Source organism: Panicum virgatum, chromosome 3N, assembly GCF_016808335.1.
Source record: "Panicum virgatum strain AP13 chromosome 3N, P.virgatum_v5, whole genome shotgun sequence".
Classification (NCBI taxonomy): Eukaryota; Viridiplantae; Streptophyta; class Magnoliopsida; order Poales; family Poaceae; genus Panicum; species Panicum virgatum.
The window spans coordinates 25,693,007-25,712,878 of record NC_053147.1 but is presented as its reverse complement, the minus strand read 5'-3'; the positions used below and the strand labels follow the sequence as shown (position 1 = coordinate 25,712,878).

At 58.6% G+C, this 19,872-nt stretch overlaps 1 protein-coding gene across 1 annotated transcript; it reads right to left on the bottom strand.

Moving 5' to 3' along the window:
* Nucleotides 1–1,753: 1,753 nt before the first annotated feature.
* On the bottom strand, nucleotides 1,754–3,021 carry LOC120667453 (RING-H2 finger protein ATL79-like). The gene has a single exon (XM_039947520.1). The coding sequence runs from the start codon at nucleotides 2,967–2,969 to the stop codon at nucleotides 2,286–2,288; it is 684 nt and encodes a 227-aa protein (XP_039803454.1). The 5' UTR covers nucleotides 2,970–3,021; the 3' UTR covers nucleotides 1,754–2,285.
* Between the last annotated feature and the right edge of the window lie 16,851 nt (nucleotides 3,022–19,872).

The following is a 19,872-nucleotide window of genomic DNA, read 5'->3' as shown; positions in this document are numbered from 1 at the left end:
TTGGGTTTGGGTCGGGTTGGGTAACATCCGATTTTTCATGTATAATTTTTAGATCGGGTTGGGTTGGGTTGGGTTTTCTTTGGGTTCGAATCAACAATTTTGGCCTGAGTCCAGCCCATACATTTATCGAGTCGGATCCGTTTGGATTTTTTCGGATGGATCGGGTCGTGTTCGTCGGGTCGTGTGGCCCATAATCGTGTAGGAGGAAAACAAGCCTAGGCTATTGATTTTAAATAGTTATTTGTGTAGGTGTAGCAGTACTAGTATTACTACTGTAATAAGTGTAGAGACTATTCCTTCTCTGTAAGGATGGTTGAAATCGGGTTACTCTTCCACTATCTGAAACAAATGAAATTTTGATGATGATTGCCATGGCTCTCAGAAATATGCTCTTCAAATTTATCTAGTATAGTGCTAAAGAGAACAAAGCCAGCGCATACATATATATATATATATATATATATATATATATATATATATATATATATATATATATATATATATATATATATATATATATATATATATATATATATAAGGGTAGGGATGGCAAAAGGTGAGATAAAATGCAAAATGGATGAAAAATCAGCCCACAATATGTTGGAATACATCGGATCCCACTAGTAGAATTTTACACCCTATCTTCACATGTAAGGTGCTACACTACCACTATAATGAATAGTCCTATTTCTTGTGGTGTTTGAATCCAGAGCTAAATTTTAGATTATTTCATATCAAAGAGAATCTTAATATTTAGAAATATTAAATAAAATCTAATTACAAAACTAATTGCAGATCTGTATTGCTTTACTAGGACTGTTTTGGGCCGGCTGAATCTGCCTTACTTTCAGCGTGGGCTTTGGAAGGGAGGTCACGGACTGTTTTGGGCCGACTTTACTCTGATACGGCTTCAATTTACTCGTCCGAATTTGCTTTGGTACGGCTAGCTAGCTAGCTAAGCTGGCTCAGAAATTTGCTTTCCCTACCTTTCTGTTTCAGTGCTGTAACAATGTCTGCTCTTTTCTATATCTATACTATAAAAATTGAAACAATTGAAACCATCTTTCATTAAGATTAGGCCCACCGTACCCCTCACAGAGATCCTACTTGTCAGATCCAAAAGTTTGACGAAAGAGGGTGGTGACCCAATTTTTAATAGAAGGAAAATGATTATACCAAAATCCTAATTCTTTTTACACCAAGCATTCATCTATCCACCTCTTGTACCCATATATTACTTTTTTTTGGCACACAATTTACTTTCCTTTTGCACATGTATTCACCTATAATTCACGACATTATTTATTTTGGAAGGATAATAATTGACATCATTGTTTTATGGAAGGACACATAATTCGCATCATTATTTTAATTGGAAGGGTAATAATTGATACCATTTTTTTATGGAAGGAAAGTAACATTTACCATTTTTTGGAAGAAAAATAAATACATCATGCATTCACACATATTTCATATTATTATACGTTTTGGAAGGATAATAATTGACATCTTTGTTTTAGGAAGGAAAAGAAAGATGTGTATTATCTTTGGAAGGAAAATAAATAACATCGTTGCTTGATGGAAGGAAAATTAAGTACGTACCTATGACATGTACATCTCCACATTTTTTTTATTTGAATGAAATAAACAACGTCTGCTCATTGGAGGAAGCGGCAGCATATCATAACATGATCCCAGGGGCCACTTGCACCAATAATCTCCTCATAACACCGTACCCAACGCGCAGATAACATCTCACAATAACATATTATTGGGATGTCCCAATACAACTTTCATAGATTATTGGGAGACATGCTTTTGCAGTTTCCTAATAATCTTAACCCAATACAACAACATATTGGAGAGCCAAAGTTCTCTCTTTATTTGAGGGGAGTTGGTGTGAGATAGTGGGACAACCCAATAATTATTAGGGAAAGAGAAAGGTATTGAGAAACTGCTGGAACATATTTTTTTTCCAATATCAACAATTTATTGGGGAAGGGGACTGGTGGAGATGCTGTTAGCTCTCAGCTCATGTTCAGCTTCGTGCCAGCGTCTCCTGTATGCAATATCAGCATATAGTCCCGGAATGACGACTTTGACGCCAAGACAAGAAAGGGAGAAGAAAAGAAGAGAAGAAAAACCTAGGGGAAAATGAACGCCGGTGTCGCAGTATCCCATATTCCCTAGTAAGCGTGACGCGTCCAAAGTGCTACTAGACCTATATTCCGCTAGGCGCTAGCACGTTTTGCGAATGTACAAGCAGGGCCCCGCGCGCGCGAGTGCTACGGCTCCACAAGGCGGGCCACGCGATCGCCGACTACGACCACGCGCACCAGCGGCAGCGGCACGACGACGGCCGGCCCGGGGCCGTCCGCCGGCTGCAGGAGCGCGGTGGTCTGGTCGAACGGCGCCTGCCTGCAGGTGGGGCACGTCGGCCGCGCCGCGAGCCACCGGTCGACGCAGCGCGCGTGGAACCCGTGGCCGCAGCGCGGCAGCACGCGCACGGCCTCCCCGCGCGCGAACGCCGCGAGGCAGATGGCGCAGTCGGACCGCGACGACCCGGCCAGCTCCCGCGCCAGCCCCGCCGAGTACGCCAGCCACGGCAGCGCCCGCACCAGCTTCGTCGCCCGCCGCGGCGGCCGATGCTGCTGCTCCTTGCCGCCGCGCCCGGGGTCGTCCAGCTGCTCCGGGGCGCCGCCGGCTCCGCCGCTGTGGAACTGGCACGCGCTGAGCGCGCACTGGAGCACGGCGCGGAGGGCGAGCGCCGCGATGAGGCCGCAAACGAGGAGCGCCAGGACGAGGATCGCGTTGGCGTTGAGGACATCAAAAGCGTCTGGCGCCGGGACCGATCGAGCTTCGTCCGGAACGGCGCCACCGGCCGTTGAGGGGGCGGACGCCGGGCTCGCGGCCGGGCCTTGCAGCTGCAGCAGGAGGAGCGGCCTCGAGTAGTGCTGCCGGGCTTCCATGGCCGGGTCGGAGCTCTCTCTCTCTCTCTCCAAGAAGTGCGTGCGCCGTGCAGTGAGAGAGTTCCTGAGCTTGTGATCTCTCATGGGAGGCGTATATATACAGGTTACGATGTGGGTTCGTGCTAGACCTTGAGGGCCGGAGGGGATAAAGCATATCTGACTGAAGTCGCTATCTTTGGCGTGATTGATTAGTAGGCGAGCTGTAAATTGTGGACGGGCTTAGTGCTGCGCTGCTATGAGTGTGTCTGTGCGCGCAAGATAAGACGCACGAAAGATTAGGGAGCTGACGCACGCAAAGATCATGGAGACAGTCAGACCGGAGCAGAAAATTCCAGGATTACCCAGTCTCAACTCTCAAACCCGTTGGACCATCTGATGGAAGAGAAGAAACCAATGCAAAACTAGCTCATATCATCACTGAATCTGTGAATCATAACCGGTTAATCTGAAATCCGAGAAATCAGGCCTTATTTGACTGCAACGGCAATTGCAAACTGAAACGAGAAATGTCAAACGAGTGTCCTTCGATTACCCTGGACGCATGACTAGGGCCGGGCATTCGGGTTACCTGAAATTTTCGGGTCGGGTAGTTCGGGTTTTAGGATTTTCGGGTTTCCAAATATGATACCCGAAATCAGTTGGGAAAAAGAAGAACCCGAAAATTCGGGTTCGGGTTCGGGTTTTACCCGAATTACCCGAAATTCTGGAACTCCACATATGCAGTATAAAATCAAATCAAATACACCCAACCATACATCCAGTTCACACGTCCAAACTGACAGTTCAAACGAAATTAACTAACACTTCACACGTCCAAACCGTGACTGTCGGGTGCCACAATTAGGGACACCCTAATTGTGGTACTAAAACCACTTTCAAAAACACAAACATATGTTAAGGCAACTGGGCCCACGAAGGCCCACGGCCTATTTCTCCCTCAGAGGAAAGGAAAGGACTCAAAGAAGTCCAGCATGTGGCCCAGCCACATCCCCCTCGGGCAGGTGGCCAATCTCCGCCTCGCTCGAGGGCCCCTCTCAGGCCCACCGAACAAACTCCGCCCCGCTCGAGGGTAGCGGATCTACCCTCCGGCGGGTCACTCATCTCCGCCTCGCTCGAGGGCTCCCCTCGGGACCCTCGACCGCGCAATCGCATTTCCGCCTCGCTCGAGGGCAGCGGACCTGCCCTCGAGCGGGTGGCCAATCTCCGCCTCGCTCGAGGACAGCGGACCTGCCCTCGAGCGGGTGGCCAATCTCCGCCTCGCTCGAGGCCATCTCTCGGCACAAGAGACAAATGGCCCCGCCGCCCAACTGACCGCCGTACGAAGGCATTAAAGGCCAGCCACTCCACCACGGCTCAAAGGGCAGGCGGCGTCAGACTGCCACTCCCGCAGTGGATGTGACCGGCGTCCCGTCCACCGACCCCGGTCACCGCTCTGCCACCCCAGTCGCTGTAGCAGTACTGTGGGCATTCAATGCGGCACAAGGCAAGTGGGCGCCGCCCCCGTTACTGTTCTGCCGACATCCATCGCCGGACCCATCTCCCGCTGGGGAAGGGGTCCGACGATGTCACGTGTCCTGCCGAGAGGGGCACTCTGCATGCGTGGGCAGGGCCCCGGACCTCTCTCTTGTGGGGTCCGGGACTTCCACGCGCCCCCGGACCTTCTAGTGCGCACGCTCGCACCCCGACCAGGGGGTCCGGGACCGTCCCACGCCATTACTACCGCTGGGACACTGCGGGACGACCGGCACAATCTTCGCAGGGCCAAGGACGAAAATCCAGGACGACAGCGACACGCACCGCCTTCCCACAGTACACTTTCTACAGTGTTCGACCACTGTACCCCGCGATTCAAGGGAGAACGACGACTTCCGCGCCCCTACACTCATGTACACCGCCTCTCCTTACAACTATAAAAGGAGAGGATGGGCTCCCCTTTCAGGGGGACGGATCTCTCCAATCAAAGGGTGGAAGCAGGCTCCCTGAACTCCCCCTCAGAGGACTCTCAGCACGACTGAGCACTCCTCTCAACCAACTCCACCTCTAGCAGAGACTTGGGAGCTTCTCTCCCTCTCTCGCCTCGCTTGTATCCCCTACTACGAGCACTTCGGGTGCAAGATAATACAGTGCCCTCGCACACCCCCTTTGCTGGACGTACGGCCCCGCGGCCGGAACCAGGATAAAACCGTGCGTTACTGTGATTGCCTCTTGCATCATCATCTGGGACGAGGAAACACGCAGCATTTACTAGTTGGGATCCAGGCCCCCGGGTCGGGACACCGACAGTTGGCACGCCAGGTAGGGGGCGCTGCGTGACATTTTCTCTCTTTCTCCCATTTGATCTCCCGGAATGGCGAGCAGATCCAACCCATACCCTATGGGCGTTTCGGATCCATTTCCAGCGGGACGCGCGGTCTCGTTCGGGAGTCTTGAGTTCAGAGCAACCGGCAACGGTTACCTCATGCAGCTCCTCTCCTCCGAATGCAACCTCATCGCTCCAACTCCGCCAGCCCGACGCAACAGGCGCTCGGGTCAGCGTTCACGACAAGCACGCACGGAGCGGCGTCGTGCGGCCCGCCACAGCTCCCCCACGTGGGTCGAGGCTGGCGTGTCGCAACTCAACATCGCGGCCAGTGGGGCAACCGTCTCATCATCGCGTGCCTCGGCGTCATCCGCGCCGGCACCATCGCTTGCGGCAGCACTAGTGCCTCCCAGGGGGGACCCGACTTCGGTGTCTTCTTTCCCCTTCGGGATGCGCAACGCCGCCACCCGCACCTTGTCAACCGTCGCTGACCTCATCGAGCATGAGGATACGCCGGGTCATCATCTTCTGCCGATCCGCAGCCTCAGCGCGTCGTCCCCTGACGAACCCTACCCCGAGACGGCGAGCTCGATCGCCGACGACGTCGACTTCTTCATGAACAACTTCACGGCCGAGGAGGCCAAGGACTACTCCGGGGTCCGCGACCCCGACGCTCTCCGCGCGTTCCAGCTGGCGACGGCCTACTGCCTCACCTGCTCCGAAGACTCCAGCGAGGGGGATTTCGATCCTTCCAGGGAATGCTTCATGGCGGACCTCGCGAACGAGCAAGACGACAATACTCCAGCCAACGACGAGGACGGCGGGGCGGACGTACGGGCAAAGCAACCGGTGGTCCCGCCCGCAGCCCCTTCCTCGTCAAGTTCAGCGGCGCGTCAAGCCCAGCTGGCGCAGCTCAACGAGCTTCAAGCCAAGCTCGACGAGCAGCGTCGGCAAACCCAGGAGCTACGCGCCGCACTCGAGCAGCAGCGTACCGTGCCTGGTGCGCACGCCCGGACGGCGGGACGTGTGGCCCGGGAGCGCATCCTGGCTGACGACAACGTCGACAAATCTCCGAAACTGCAAACGGCCGGCGAGAAACTCGTCGCTGCGGCTTATCTACTTCAAGCTATGCCTGAGCCATCGACACCTTCGGGCCGCAACCTGCGCCGCGAGGCACAGGAACTCATCGAGCAAGCTGCCGTGCAGCAGGCCGAGAGTTCTGCGTCTCGCATGCGCTCGAAGGCCCCGGAGCAGTGCGCTGGGACTGCGCACCAGGACCGTGAGGTTTATGTGCACACACCCCCCGCAGGGAAGGGCAAGGCAGTCGTAGCACCCGGTGCGAGGGCACCCCCGGTACACGAGCGCATCGGAAGAGTTCCCGTAAGGGAGCGAATCCGCGACACTCGCGGGCACGCTGGCGACGGCGACGCCCGCAACGTCATCAACGGCAGGAGGTACACCCCTCGACGGGGTGGACGCTTCGACCCTGAGCACGACAGGGGTGAGTCACCGGAGCCTCCGGGAACCCGGGTGTTCAGTCGGGAGATCCGGACCGCGCCTTTTCCCCCGCGCTTCCGACAACCCAACACCCTCGTCAAATACTCGGGCGAGACTGATCCTGCAGTCTGGCTCAACGACTACCGCCTAGCGTGCCAGCTAGGCGGCGCGACGGAAGACGCGGTCATCATCCGCAACCTCCCCCTTCATCTTGCTGACGCCACACGAACGTGGCTCGAGCACTTGCCTGCGGATCAGATCTACAGCTGGGCCGACTTGGTCCATGTCTTCGTAGGCAATTTCCAGGGCACGTACGTGCGCCCTGGGAACTCCTGGGACCTCAAAGGGTGTCGCCAGAAGCCCCGCGAATCCCTGCGTGACTACGTGCGGCGCTTCTCCAAGCAGTGCACCGAGCTCCCCAGCGTCACCCACGTCGAGGTCATTAACGCTTTCCTCGAGGGTACGACGTGCAGGAATCTGGTGCATGAGCTCACGAGAAGCCGACCCGTTAATACCAACGAGTTGTTCGACGCTGCCACCAACTTCGCCGCCGGCGAGGAGGCTGTTGGTGCCATCTTCGACGACAAATCAAGCAAGCGCAAGGACGATGCGCCCGCGGAGGGCAGCAACGTCAAGCCCAACGCCCCCGCCAAGAAACAAAAGCGGGGGAGGAAGGGAAGGAAGCCGGTCCCGCCGGACCAGCGCGGGACGGGGCAGGCAGAAGACTCCGAGGAGGCCTTCGCAGCCGCCCCGGACCGCAAAGGGCCTCGAGGCCCCCCTCGAGGCGGTGGTGGCCAGTTCGACGACATGCTTAAGAAACCGTGCCCTTACCACAAGGGCCCGGTCAACCATACTCTCGAGCAGTGCGAGATGCTCAAGAAATACTACAACCGCGTCGCGCATCGCGATGAGGACAAGAAGAAGGATGCTGGCGACAAAGGTGGAGATGACGAGTTCCCCCCAGTGGAGAACGCCTTCTTCATCTTTGGAGGAACGACGACGAATATGACTTCTCGGCAGCGCAAGCGTGAGCGCCGCGAAGTCTTTTCCGTCACCAAGGCCACGCCATCCTACCTCGACTGGTCGAAGGACACCATTGCCTTTGGCCGCGAGGACCACCCCGACTACGTCCCGCATCCGGGACGTTACCCGCTCGTTGTCGACCCCATCATCGGCAACACTCGCTTCTCCAAGGTGCTCATGGACGGAGGCAGCAGCCTCAACATCATGTACGCCCCCACCTTGGAGCTCATGGGGATCGGATTGGACAAGCTACGCCCCAGCAAGTCGCCATTCCACGGCATCGCGCCAGGGAAGCGGGTCCAACCCCTCGGCCAGATCGATCTGCCGGTCTGCTTCGGCACGGCAGCCAACTTCCGCAAGGAGGTACTCACCTTTGAGGTGGTGGGGTTTCGAGGATCCTACCATGCCATCCTCGGTCGTCCTTGCTACGCCAAGTTCATGGCCGTCCCCAACTACACCTACCTCAAGCTCAAAATGCCGGGACCAAAGGGCGTCATCACCATCGGCTCTTCGTTCGAGCACGCCTACGAGTGCGATGTCGAGTGCGTTGAGCGCGCGGAAGCTCAAGCGGAAGACGAGGCCCTCGCAGCCACCCTCGACAAAATGGCAAGCGAGGCCTTGGATTCCACACACCGACATGCCGGGAGCTTCGAACCCACCGAGGGTATCAAGAAGGTGCCCCTCGACCCGAGCCACTCCGACAACAAGGCGTTGCAGATCAGCACCACCCTCGACGACAAATAGGAAGTGGTGCTCGTCGATTTCCTCCACGCCAATGCAGATATCTTTGCGTGGAGCCCCTCGGACATGCCTGGCATACCGAGGGAGGTCGCCGAGCACTCTCTTGATGTCCGACCCAACTCCAAGCCGGTGAAGCAACGCCTGCGACGCTTCGACGAGCTCAAGCGCCGGGCGATCGGCGAGGAGTTGCAGAAACTTCTGGCGGCCGGGTTCATCAAAGAGGTATTCCATCCCGAGTGGCTCGCTAATCCAGTATTAGTAAAGAAAAAGAGTGGAAATTGGAGGATGTGCGTAGATTACACTAGTCTAAATAAGGCATGTCCGGAGGTTCCCTTTCCTTTGCCACGAATCGATCAGATTGTAGATACTACTGCGGGATGTGAGCTCTTATCCTTTCTTGATGCTTACTCCGGTTACCATCAAATCAAGATGAAAGAGTCCGACCAGCTCGCGACTTCTTTTATCACACCTTTCGGCATGTACTGCTACGTTACGATGCCCTTTGGCCTCAGAAACGCCGGAGCCACCTATCAACGGTGTATGCTCCATGTTTTCGGAGACCAGCTCGGGCGGAGCGTAGAGGCATATGTCGACGACATCATTGTCAAAACCAGGAAGGCGGACGACCTGGTTGCTGATCTCAGGATCGCATTCGATTGCCTACGAGCCAAAGGGGTAAAACTTAACCCCGAGAAGTGCGTGTTCGGGGTCCCTCGAGGCATGCTCTTGGGCTTCATTGTCTCCCAGCGGGGCATCGAACCCAACCCTGACAAAGTCTCGGCCATCACTCGGATGGGACCGATCCGAGACCTAAAGGGGGTACAGAGGGTCATGGGATGCCTAGCGTCCCTTAGCCGTTTTATCTCGCGTCTCGGCGAGAAAGGCTTGCCCCTGTATCGACTCTTGAGAAAAACCGAGCGCTTCACGTGGACCCTCGAAGCTCAAGAGGCCCTCGAAAGGCTGAAGGCATCGCTCACCCGTGCTCCCATTCTTACACCACCTACGGACGGCGAGCCCCTCTATCTATACGTGGCCGCGACGACCCAAGTGGTCAGCGCGGTGATCGTTGTGGAAAGACAAGAGGAGGGTCAAGCTCTGCCCGTCCAGCGGCCGGTGTACTATATCAGCGAGGTGTTGTCTGAGACCAAGACGCGCTATCCTCAGATTCAGAAGCTGCTCTACGCAGTAGTGCTAGCTCGACGCAAGCTGCGCCACTACTTCGAGGCTCACCCCGTCACCGTGGTCTCGTCTTTCCCCTTGGGAGAGATAGCCCGCAACCGGGAAGCCGAGGGCAGAATCGCCAAATGGTCTGTGGAGCTAATGGGAGAGACACTCACTTACGCCCCCCGCAAGGCAATTAAGTCCCAAATCTTGGCTGACTTCGTGGCTGAATGGACGGACATTCAGCTACCCCCATCACAAATCCGGGGCGAATGCTGGACTATGTACTTCGACAGGTCGGTGATGAAAACTGGAGCCGGAGCCGGCCTCCTCTTCATCTCACCTCTCGGAGAACACATGCGGTATGTAATCCGCTTGCATTTCCCTGCTTCGAACAATATGGCGGAGTATGAGGCCCTCCTCGGTGGCCTCCGCATCGCCATCGAGCTCGGCGTCAAACGCCTCGATGCGCGCGGTGACTCTCAGCTCGTCGTCGACCAAGTAATGAAGGAGTCCAGCTGTCACGACCCGAAGATGGAGGCGTATTGCAACGCAGTACGCCGCCTCGAGGACAAATTCGACGGCCTCGAGCTCAATCACGTCCCACGCAAGTACAATGAGGACGCGGACGAACTGGCCAAGATAGCTTCGGGGCGGACCACCGTCCCCCCGAACATCTTCGCTCACGACATCTCCAGGCCCACCGTCGAGTTCAAGCAACCGACGGAGGCAGGCCCCTCGTCCGCCGGACCCTCCGCCGGGAACCCCCCGGCGGACGGGGTCGAGCCCATGGATACTAACTTCGGGACAACCTCCGCGGACGAGGCCGAAGCAATGGAAGTTGACGAGGCCCCCGCTTCGCGAGACTAGCGCGTTCAGTACCTCGAATGGATGGTTCGAGGGCTCCTACCCTCGGACCGCGCTCAGGCGCGACGCCTTGCCAGGCGGGCCAAGTCCTTCGTTCTAATCGACAACGGGCTATACAAGCGTAGCCCCTCGGGTGTCCTGCAACGCTGCATCCCCATCCCCGAGGGCAAGGAGCTGATCCGCGACATCCATGCTGGCGTCTGCGGCCACCACGCCGCGCCACGCACCCTCGTGGGTAACGCGTTTCGGCAAGGCTTTTACTGGCCCACCGCGGTCGCCGACGCCACTGACGTCGTGCGGACTTGCGAGGGATGCCAGTTCTATGCCCGAAAAACACACCTCCCGGCCCATGCCCTGCTGACCATCCCCGTCACGTGGCCGTTCGCCGTGTGGGGACTGGACCTCGTCGGTCCGTTGAAGAGGGCGCCCGGGGGCTTCACCCACTTGCTGGTGGCGGTCGACAAGTTCTCCAAATGGATCGAGGCTCGACCCATCGGCAAGATCAAATCCGAGCAAGCAGTCCAATTCTTCACCGACATCATCTTCAGGTTCGGGGTCCCGAACTCGATTATCACCGACAACGGCACCCAGTTCACAGGCAAGAAGTTCTTGGCGTTCTGCGACAGCTTCCACATACGTGTGGACTGGTCAGCTGTGGCTCACCCACAGACGAACGGGCAAGTGGAGCGTGCCAATGGCATGATCCTCCAAGGACTAAAGCCGAGGATCTTCAACAAGCTGAACAAGTTCGGCCGAAGGTGGCTCACAGAGCTACCCTCGGTCATCTGGAGTCTGAGGACGACCCCGAGCAGAGCTACGGGTTTCTCTCCGTTCTTCCTCGTCTATGGCGCCGAGGCCATCCTCCCCACCGACTTGGAATACGGATCGCCAAAGCTCATGGCATATCAAGAGCAACGAAACCAGCGAGCTCGCGAAGACTCGCTGGACCAAGTGGACGAGGCTCGAGACATGGCACTCCTGCATTCCGCGCGCTACCAACAGTCCCTACGAAGGTACCAAGCGTAGAAGGTCCGGCGCCGAGACCTCAACAAAGGGGACTTGGTGCTAAGGCTTCGGCAGGACAATAAGGGCCGCCACAAGCTCTCACCTCCATGGGAAGGACCGTACATAATCGCCGAGGTACTCAAGCCCGGCACGTACAAGCTGGCCAACGAAAAAGGCGAAGTCCTCACCAACGCTTGGAATATACAACAGCTACGTCGTTTCTATCCTTAAGCATTTCAAGCAATTTCTATATTGTTCGTAATCGCATTTTCGATTTCCCGAAATAATAAGGAAGCACCCTTCACTTATCGCTTTTTGGGAACCTTCCCGACCCTCGAGGGCTCGGGCGCACACGAACATAGAGGTACGCTCGGCTTTACCCTCGGCAAAGCCGAGCCTCCCTCGGGGGCTACTACGGGGGGAACCCCCGAACGTCCCCAAAAAGTCGCCAGTGTTTTTTCGAAATATTTCCGTCTCGATCCTGAGCTTCTCGTATCCTTGGAAAAAACGGACGTGAGGCGTAAGCAACCACGGTACGGGGCTGGCCGAGTCGCGGGGCCGCCTACGCCTCCGGGATACGGCACCCCCCTCACCACCCTACGCCTACGTTGCTTATGAACGCGAACTTCCTCGCAGATGTTTATCTAAGTCGCGTACGAAGAACACGGAAATAAAGTAAAGGAACACAGGCTCGATCACACAAGGCCTCGACGGGCCACACATTCAAATTACGAAACAAAATCCTTTATATTCATAAAGTGCGATTACAAGGCATGACCATGATAAACACTAATCTATTTACATGGGCTTCGAGGCCCAACTTTCCTATAGGCATCCATACCCCCCTGCGGGTCTTCAGGGGCGTCGAATTCAGCGATGGGAGGGATGTCTGCCTCGAGCTTCTCGGCGAGGACGGTGGCGAACTCCTCTGCGGCTGCGTCGGCTTCATCCATGATGGCCGATGCGGCGTCCGCGTCAGCATCATCCGGGATGACGTACCCCGACGACACCCTCTAGAGATCCATGAGGTAATGCGTCGAGGCCACGGCGAGAGCCCGCAGGACACCGAGGCGGAAGGTGCTCTTGGCATGTTCGGCAATCCGGCCGCCTAGCGCGCGCAGGCGGCTGATCACCGAACTGCCCGAGACGGCACCCTTCCCCTCGAGCTCTTGACACACGCTCACGGCGGTCTGCTCCAGCTCAGCAAACTCCATTTGTGCCGCCGTGAGCGCGGTATGGACCGCTTCCTTCGCCGTGGTCTCGTCCGCCACCTTCTGCCTCAGCTCTGAGCAAAGGAAATCAACGTCGGTTACGAAAAGTAACAAATCAACGGAAAATCAAAGGTACTCACCCGCTATGTTCTTCTGCGCCTCCTCCCTCTGGGTACGGGCGGCCTCTTCGAGCGAGGACAAGAAGGCTTCTTTTTCCTTAAGACTAGCCCCCATGTTCTGGAGGGCCACCTCCCTCTCTTCGAGGGCCACACCCTGTTCCTGGAGGGTCCCGACGAGCGCAACCATGGCCACCTCTTTGTGGAGGAGCTCGGCCTTCTATTGCTCGAGCGTGGCACTGAGGCGCTGCAGCTCAGCGCTCTGCCCCTCCGCCTCACGAGCCCTATCCTCGAGCGCCGTCCGAAGGCGCTGCAGCTCGGCAGCTTGTGCCTCGGCCTCTTGGGCCTTCTCCTCCGCTGCCGCCCTCTGGACGTCCCGCTCACCAGCCACCCGAGCCAGCTCCTCCTCCAGCGCCCGCTGCCGCGCTCCCAGATCGGCCATTTTTGTGTTGGCATCAATGTTTTTGAGCACCAGCTCGGCGTTGTGTTGCCCGAGCTGACCTATCTGGGAGTACAGCCGGTTCATCTCGACGCTCTTTTGGCGCGAGATTTCCTTCAGCTGCTGCAAAGGGGGAGGGTGTGGGTGAGGACGCGTAAAAGCTAAAACCGAATCCGAGCAATTTTCGAGGGGAAATATTTACCTGGCTGACCTGGTAATCCGCGTTCTGATGAAGCTGATAAGCGCGGTCGAGGGCCTGCAAGATCTCGCGCCCAACGCCCATCTGCTTGTTCCAGGCCTCCTCCTCCTCCTGCTCCGTGCGAAGGAACTCTGAGGGGACACCGGACGGGACGATAACCCCGAGGTGGCTCCCCTCCGACGCCCCCGCTTCGAGCACGCCCGCGCTGGCCGACGCGAACTCGGCAATATGTGCGGCGGCGCTTGCCGCAGCAGCGGGGTCGATATCCATCGAATCCCCGTACTCCTCGCTGCTGTCTGGCAGCTCCACCACCGCCGTTGCGCCCCCCTGCGCCGTGGGCACGGGCACTATCGCGGCGGTACCCTCGTCTCGGGCCTCGGTGGGCTCCGAGATGGGGGCTCCTTCTACCGCTGGCGCCTCTTGCGCCATTTCTTCTGCGAGACCCTCGCCCTCGGCCCTCGAAGGCTCGAAGACGGGGGTCTCCTCCGCAGTTTGGCCAGCAGGGTGCTCCTGCGCGCCCCCGCCAGTTTCTCCTCCTATGTCCGGCCGGGCGGCGATATCTGCGTCGCCCTGACCGGCCTCAACATCAATGACCGCTTGGGCGGCACCACCGGCACCGCCCTGGCCGGTCTCCTCGGCGTCGGCCGCTTGAGCAGCCGCCTCGGCGCCACGGTGGCCGGCGTCACTCTGACCAGCGTCACCCTCCTTCTCCCGGGCTTGCTGCGCCGCCTGGGCCCCTCGGGCCACTGCCTCCCGTAGCCTAGCGGCTGCCGCTTCGAGATCCAATGCGGGCGGGGGCTGTCCCTCGAAGACTGCCCCGAGGGCGCCCCCCTCGTGTCAGCCCGATGGCTCGAGGCCGCCAGCACGGACGACTCCTCTCCCGCACGGCCGCGGATCAGCACATGGGGCGCAGGCGACCCCTCGCCGGCCACCGGCAAGGATGACTCCCGCGCCACACCCTCGAGGGAGAGGTTCGCCAACGACCCCCCTGCGGCCCTCGGCTCCTCTGGCGCCACGGTCGCTTCCTCTTCTTCGTCCCACAGGTAGAACGGTGGGGGGCTCGCGCCCTCCCCGTCCCCCCTCGGAACGTGGTCCTCGGCGTCCGAGGCCTCCTCCTCATCCTCCTCCGAGGACTCGGGTGTGGCGGGCTGTGCCTTCCCCTCCGCGCGAGCAAGTTTGCACGCCTTGTCGTGCCCCGCCTTTCTCTTCCTTTTCCTTTCGACCTTCGCCTCCGCCGCGTCCTTCCGCCTCTTCATCTTCTCCGCGTGGAGGCGATTGATCAGGCGCTGCTCTGGGACCGGGGGCCTCGAGGCGCCGCACCTCAAGCCCTGTAAAACACACCCGAAGAGGGGGTCAGGAAAAAGGGAACTACACGATGCACGATGAGTTCGAAGCCAAAACTTACCAAGGAAATATACCCCGGCTCGGGGCGCATCTTGATCCTCCAAAGATCCGCGGGATCTTGGGGAAACTCCGCCACCGCGTACTTAGCCCTCCAGGCGGCGTTGGTGTGGGAGAGAAGCTTGCTCGACGTCCTTGAGCCTTCGACCTTGCTCCTGGGGGTGAGCTCGTAAATCGGCAGGGCCCTCTCCACGAGGGGTATCACCCTCTGCCGGTGAAAATTCGCAATGACGGCCGCCGCTGTCAGCCCCTTCCTCGCCAAGCGTGCCAGCGCGTCGGTAAGGACCTCGAGCCTGGCTTGTTGCACTGGAGGCGACACCCCCCAGTCCCACTTCGGCGGTCGCTCCCGGAGAACTTTGTTGGTGAACTCCGGAAGCGCGCCCTTGTGGTTCCGGAGGTAGAACCACCCTCGGCTCCACCCGGAGTTGTTCGTTGTCATCTTGCTTGTGATATAAAAGTTCCTCCGGGTCGGGCGGATGTGGAACGTCAGGCCGCCGGCGCGCGCGTACCGCCTCGGCTGGTTCTGCGCGTTCTCGACGAAGAGCTCGCCGCGGAACAGATGAATCCAGAGGTCCCAGTGGACCTCGATGCCGAGGTACCCCTCGCAGACGGCGACGAAGACCGCCGCCTGCGAGATGGCATTCGGGCTGAAATTATGCAGCTCCACCTCGTAGTAGTCTCATAAGGCCCGCATGAACCTGCTGGCGGGAACGCCGAAGCCTCGCTCGTGGAGGCGCACGAAGCTCACGACATAGCCTTGCGGGGGCTTCGGCTCAGTCTCGTCCGGGCGCGGGGAAATCCACGCCGGCGCCCCCAAGTCCTGGTTCCGCGGCAACAGCCTGTCGGTGACCAGCTGCTCCAACACGGCCACGGTGGCGGAGGACTTCCCCCATGGCAAGGGCTCCTGGATGTCCGACATCTCCGAAAGTCAAGGGGGGATGGGAAAAGGAAGGCTCCGAAATGGCTAAGTCTCTTCCTCTCTCTTTCTCTTCCTCTCTCTTTCTCTTTCTCCTTTTCTCCTTCTCGCTCTAGGCTATGGGTTCAGGAGGCGACGGAGGCGGAGAAGGCGAAACAGGATGAAGGCAAATGGCCAGGTGAACCCAAAACGCCCCCTTTCTCTTCATATTTATTTACCACGGGGGGCGCACCCACCGCCACGGCCTAAATCTACCGCATTCAGTGCGGTAGATTTTGCTATCACTGACGGGTGGGCCCCACGGCCGCGGAGTCTCCCACGCGCGCGCGCGCAACAATAAATGCGGCACGGTAACCGGTGGGCGCGGCGCGACTGTTGCGCTATCCCATCCGTCAGCCGCCGCCCACGCCGCTTCGTCTGCCCGAGGCTATCGCCTGAAAGGGCGCGCCCACACCGTGCCGCACAAATCGGGCCACGCCGCCCGCTACCGGCGGAAAACCCGCGCACACGCGTGGCTCAGGACTCTGCGACGTTTTCAGATCACGACGGAATATTCCTCCATGAGGTCTCTTTACCCTCGAAGGAATCGCATTTCGAGGCCTTACTGATCAGGGGGTCGAAGCCTGGCCCTTCAGGGGGTTCGACAGGCGCCCCAGATCACCAGAGTCAGGGACTGCTGGGATGTGCCGTACAAGCTACCCTCGAACGCGGAGTTCGAGACATCCTACACAGTGTTCAAGGCCAGTCGAGGGTGCCTAGAAGGGGGATCCCATCGAGGGAGAGCATCGAGCCCTCGAACCCTACCGAATGGGTTCGAGCCCCGCCTAGCGAACCCTCGCAAGCGCTTTATGAGACGTGTCTATGGACCACGAGCCGACCCCTATCGAACGGGGCACGGACGTCCACTTGAACAACCCGCTAATAGCTCACTGAAGCAGCCATAGCTCGCGGCCCGGGCATGGGTAGCATGGTGCGCTTCACCCCCTCCTCCCTGCGGAAGGGCGACGAGGGTCGTAATTAGAGTCAAGGGTTTCCCCTGGACGCCTTCACACGGGCCTAGGCTCGAGGGCTCCTCGCACACCACGGTTCGAAACCACACCCTCGAATAAATCGACAACCATCACTTATGAAGCTCCACGCGTAAACCGAACCCACCGCTATTAGCGTACGTCCCCCTAACGGCTAAAGCTGAACGCTAGATCGCCGTACCAGCACTAAGAGTGCCGAGGCCGGCTGAAAAAGTACCGATGCCGGCTGAAAAAAATGCTGGACGGCCATCCCAGTAGAGCTACCCAGTGGGACGACGTTTGTAGCCCTTGGACGAGCACAAACGCTCCTCCAAGGCCTCGGGGGCTACACCCGCGGGTGCGCTGACGCGCCCCCGCGAAGGAGACTTCACATATATTCGAGGGTCGTGACTCTCTATACACCCCTATACCCTCGGTAATCCTCCCCGCAGAGGAGAAATGGAACTTTATTGCTCAAATGCAAGTAAAGATTACAAAGGGTCACCGGCACGAAGCCATCGAAAGATACAAACACCTTGCCACCTATGTGGCAATTTTCCCTGTCTCGGGGAGGAGCGAGCGACGAAGAAAGGCACCAAGCCCCTAGTTGACGCAGCGGCGAGGCTGCTAGGGATGTGAGAAGCGGCCCCCAGACCTCACGGGTCCAGCGGGACGCTCTCCTCGCAAGCCTTCTTCTAGCGTCTCCTCCACCGAAGACCACGCGAGGGGTCAAGCTGGCGAACAGCGCCCTCCGCACCGTCTCCCCGAGAGCAACCTTGTCACCGGGGGGGACGATGCGAAAAACAGCCGCCGGACCTGGCGCCAGCGCCCCGGTCAGGCGTCTCCATCCCCCTTCAGGCTAGGGGACATCGCAGAAGCATGACCCCACGGGCCCAATGCTCTTCTGCTGATCCCACTGAGCCTGGGGGATGGAGCGCACGCCCACTCCGGTCTTCCCCAACCGCTCGCAAGCATTCTTCTAGCACCAAAAGCCTAAAAAAGCCAGGCCACCCCATCTGGGGGCCGGTCACAAAAAGGCAAAGGAAACATTACAAGAATTGGGCAATGCTGGAAGAAAGAGCTGGGAGGTTGGAGAGGAAAGGGAACCCCACGATCCCTATTTATAGCTGCGCCGGGCGTAAAGCTTCAAGCCTGTCGAAGAGCGGTGGCTTGTATCGCCCGTGACGACACAGCGCACCACGAGCAAAAGATATCCTCGGTCCCTGCACCGAGACACGACCGAACGAAATAAAACGGAGCTGAGCCCCCGGATGCTAAGCGGTGCAGCATCGGCCCTGGCCGGATGCCCTCGAACGGCGCGCCGTAAAGCAACCAGGAACGCTGGGGCCAAGGCCCTACGTACGGGACAGCACGATGGAAGCACCAGCTGCCAAGCAGTGGGTGCCACCGTCGCCCTGGCCCCCCTCAGTGCGTGGACACGTTTCGTCCTTCAAACAAACAAACAAAAGGGCACGCGCCTCGAGCACCCTGCCCGCAGGCGCACTACCCCGTCTGACGAGTTGTCACATCCGCGGGGCCGGCGCCCAGGCGCGCCTGGCGGGGGCACGGCAGTCTCCGATCACATCGAAGGAGAAATCGCCGAAATACCCTTTGGCCAAATCCCTTGACTCGACCAAAGCCTCGGGGGCTACTGTCGGGTGCCACAATTAGGGACACCCTAATTGTGGTACTAAAACCACTTTCAAAAACACAAACATATGTTAAGGCAACTGGGCCCACGAAGGCCCACGGCCTATTTCTCCCTCAGAGGAAAGGAAAGGACTCAAAGAAGTCCAGCATGTGGCCCAGCCACATCCCCCTCGGGCAGGTGGCCAATCTCCGCCTCGCTCGAGGGCCCCTCTCAGGCCCACCGAACAAACTCCGCCCCGCTCGAGGGTAGCGGATCTACCCTCAGGCGGGTCACTCATCTCCGCCTCGCTCGAGGGCTCCCCTCGGGACCCTCGACCGCGCAATCGCATTTCCGCCTCGCTCGAGGGCAGCGGACCTGCCCTCGAGCGGGTGGCCAATCTCCGCCTCGCTCGAGGGCAGCGGACCTGCCCTCGAGCGGGTGGCCAATCTCCGCCTCGCTCGAGGACAGCGGACCTGCCCTCGAGCAGGTGGCCAATCTCCGCCTCGCTCGAGGACAGCGGACCTGCCCTCGAGCGGGTGGCCAATCTCCGCCTCGCTCGAGGCCATCTCTCGGCACAAGAGACAAATGGCCCCGCCGCCCAACTGACCGCCGTACGAAGGCATTAAAGGCCAGCCACTCCACCACGGCTCAAAGGGCAGGCGGCGTCAGACTGCCACTCCCGCAGTGGATGTGACCGGTGTCCCGTCCACCGACCCCGGTCACCGCTCTGCCACCCCAGTCGCTGTAGCAGTACTGTGGGCATTCAATGCGGCACAAGGCAAGTGGGCGCCGCCCCCGTTACTGTTCTGCCAACATCCATCGCCGGACCCATCTCCCGTTGGGGAAGGGGTCCGACGATGTCACGTGTCCTGCCGAGAGGGGCACTCTGCATGCGTGGGCAGGGCCCCGGACCTCTCTCTTGTGGGGTCCGGGACTTCCACGCGCCCCCGGACCTTCTAGTGCGCACGCTCGCACCCCGACCAGGGGGTCCGGGACCGTCCCACGCCATTACTACCGCTGGGACACTGCGGGACGACCGGCACAATCTTCGCAGGGCCAAGGACGAAAATCCAGGACGACAGCGACATGCGCCGCCTTCCCACAGTACCCTTTCTACAGTGTTCGACCACTGTACCCCGCGATTCAAGGGAGAACGACGACTTCCGCGCCCCTACACTCATGTACACCGCCTCTCCTTACAACTATAAAAGGAGAGGATGGGCTCCCCTTTCAGGGGGACGGATCTCTCCAATCAAAGGGTGGAAGCAGGCTCCCTGAACTCCCCCTCAGAGGACTCTCAGCACGACTGAGCACTCCTCTCAACCAACTCCACCTCTAGCAGAGACTTGGGAGCTTCTCTCCCTCTCTCGCCTCGCTTGTATCCCCTACTA

What these genes read in the sequence shown, in the direction of transcription:
- LOC120667453 (XM_039947520.1), bottom strand. Translation starts at nt 2,969, where the DNA reads ATGGAAGCCCGGCAGCACTACTCGAGGCCGCTCCTCCTGCTGCAGCTG.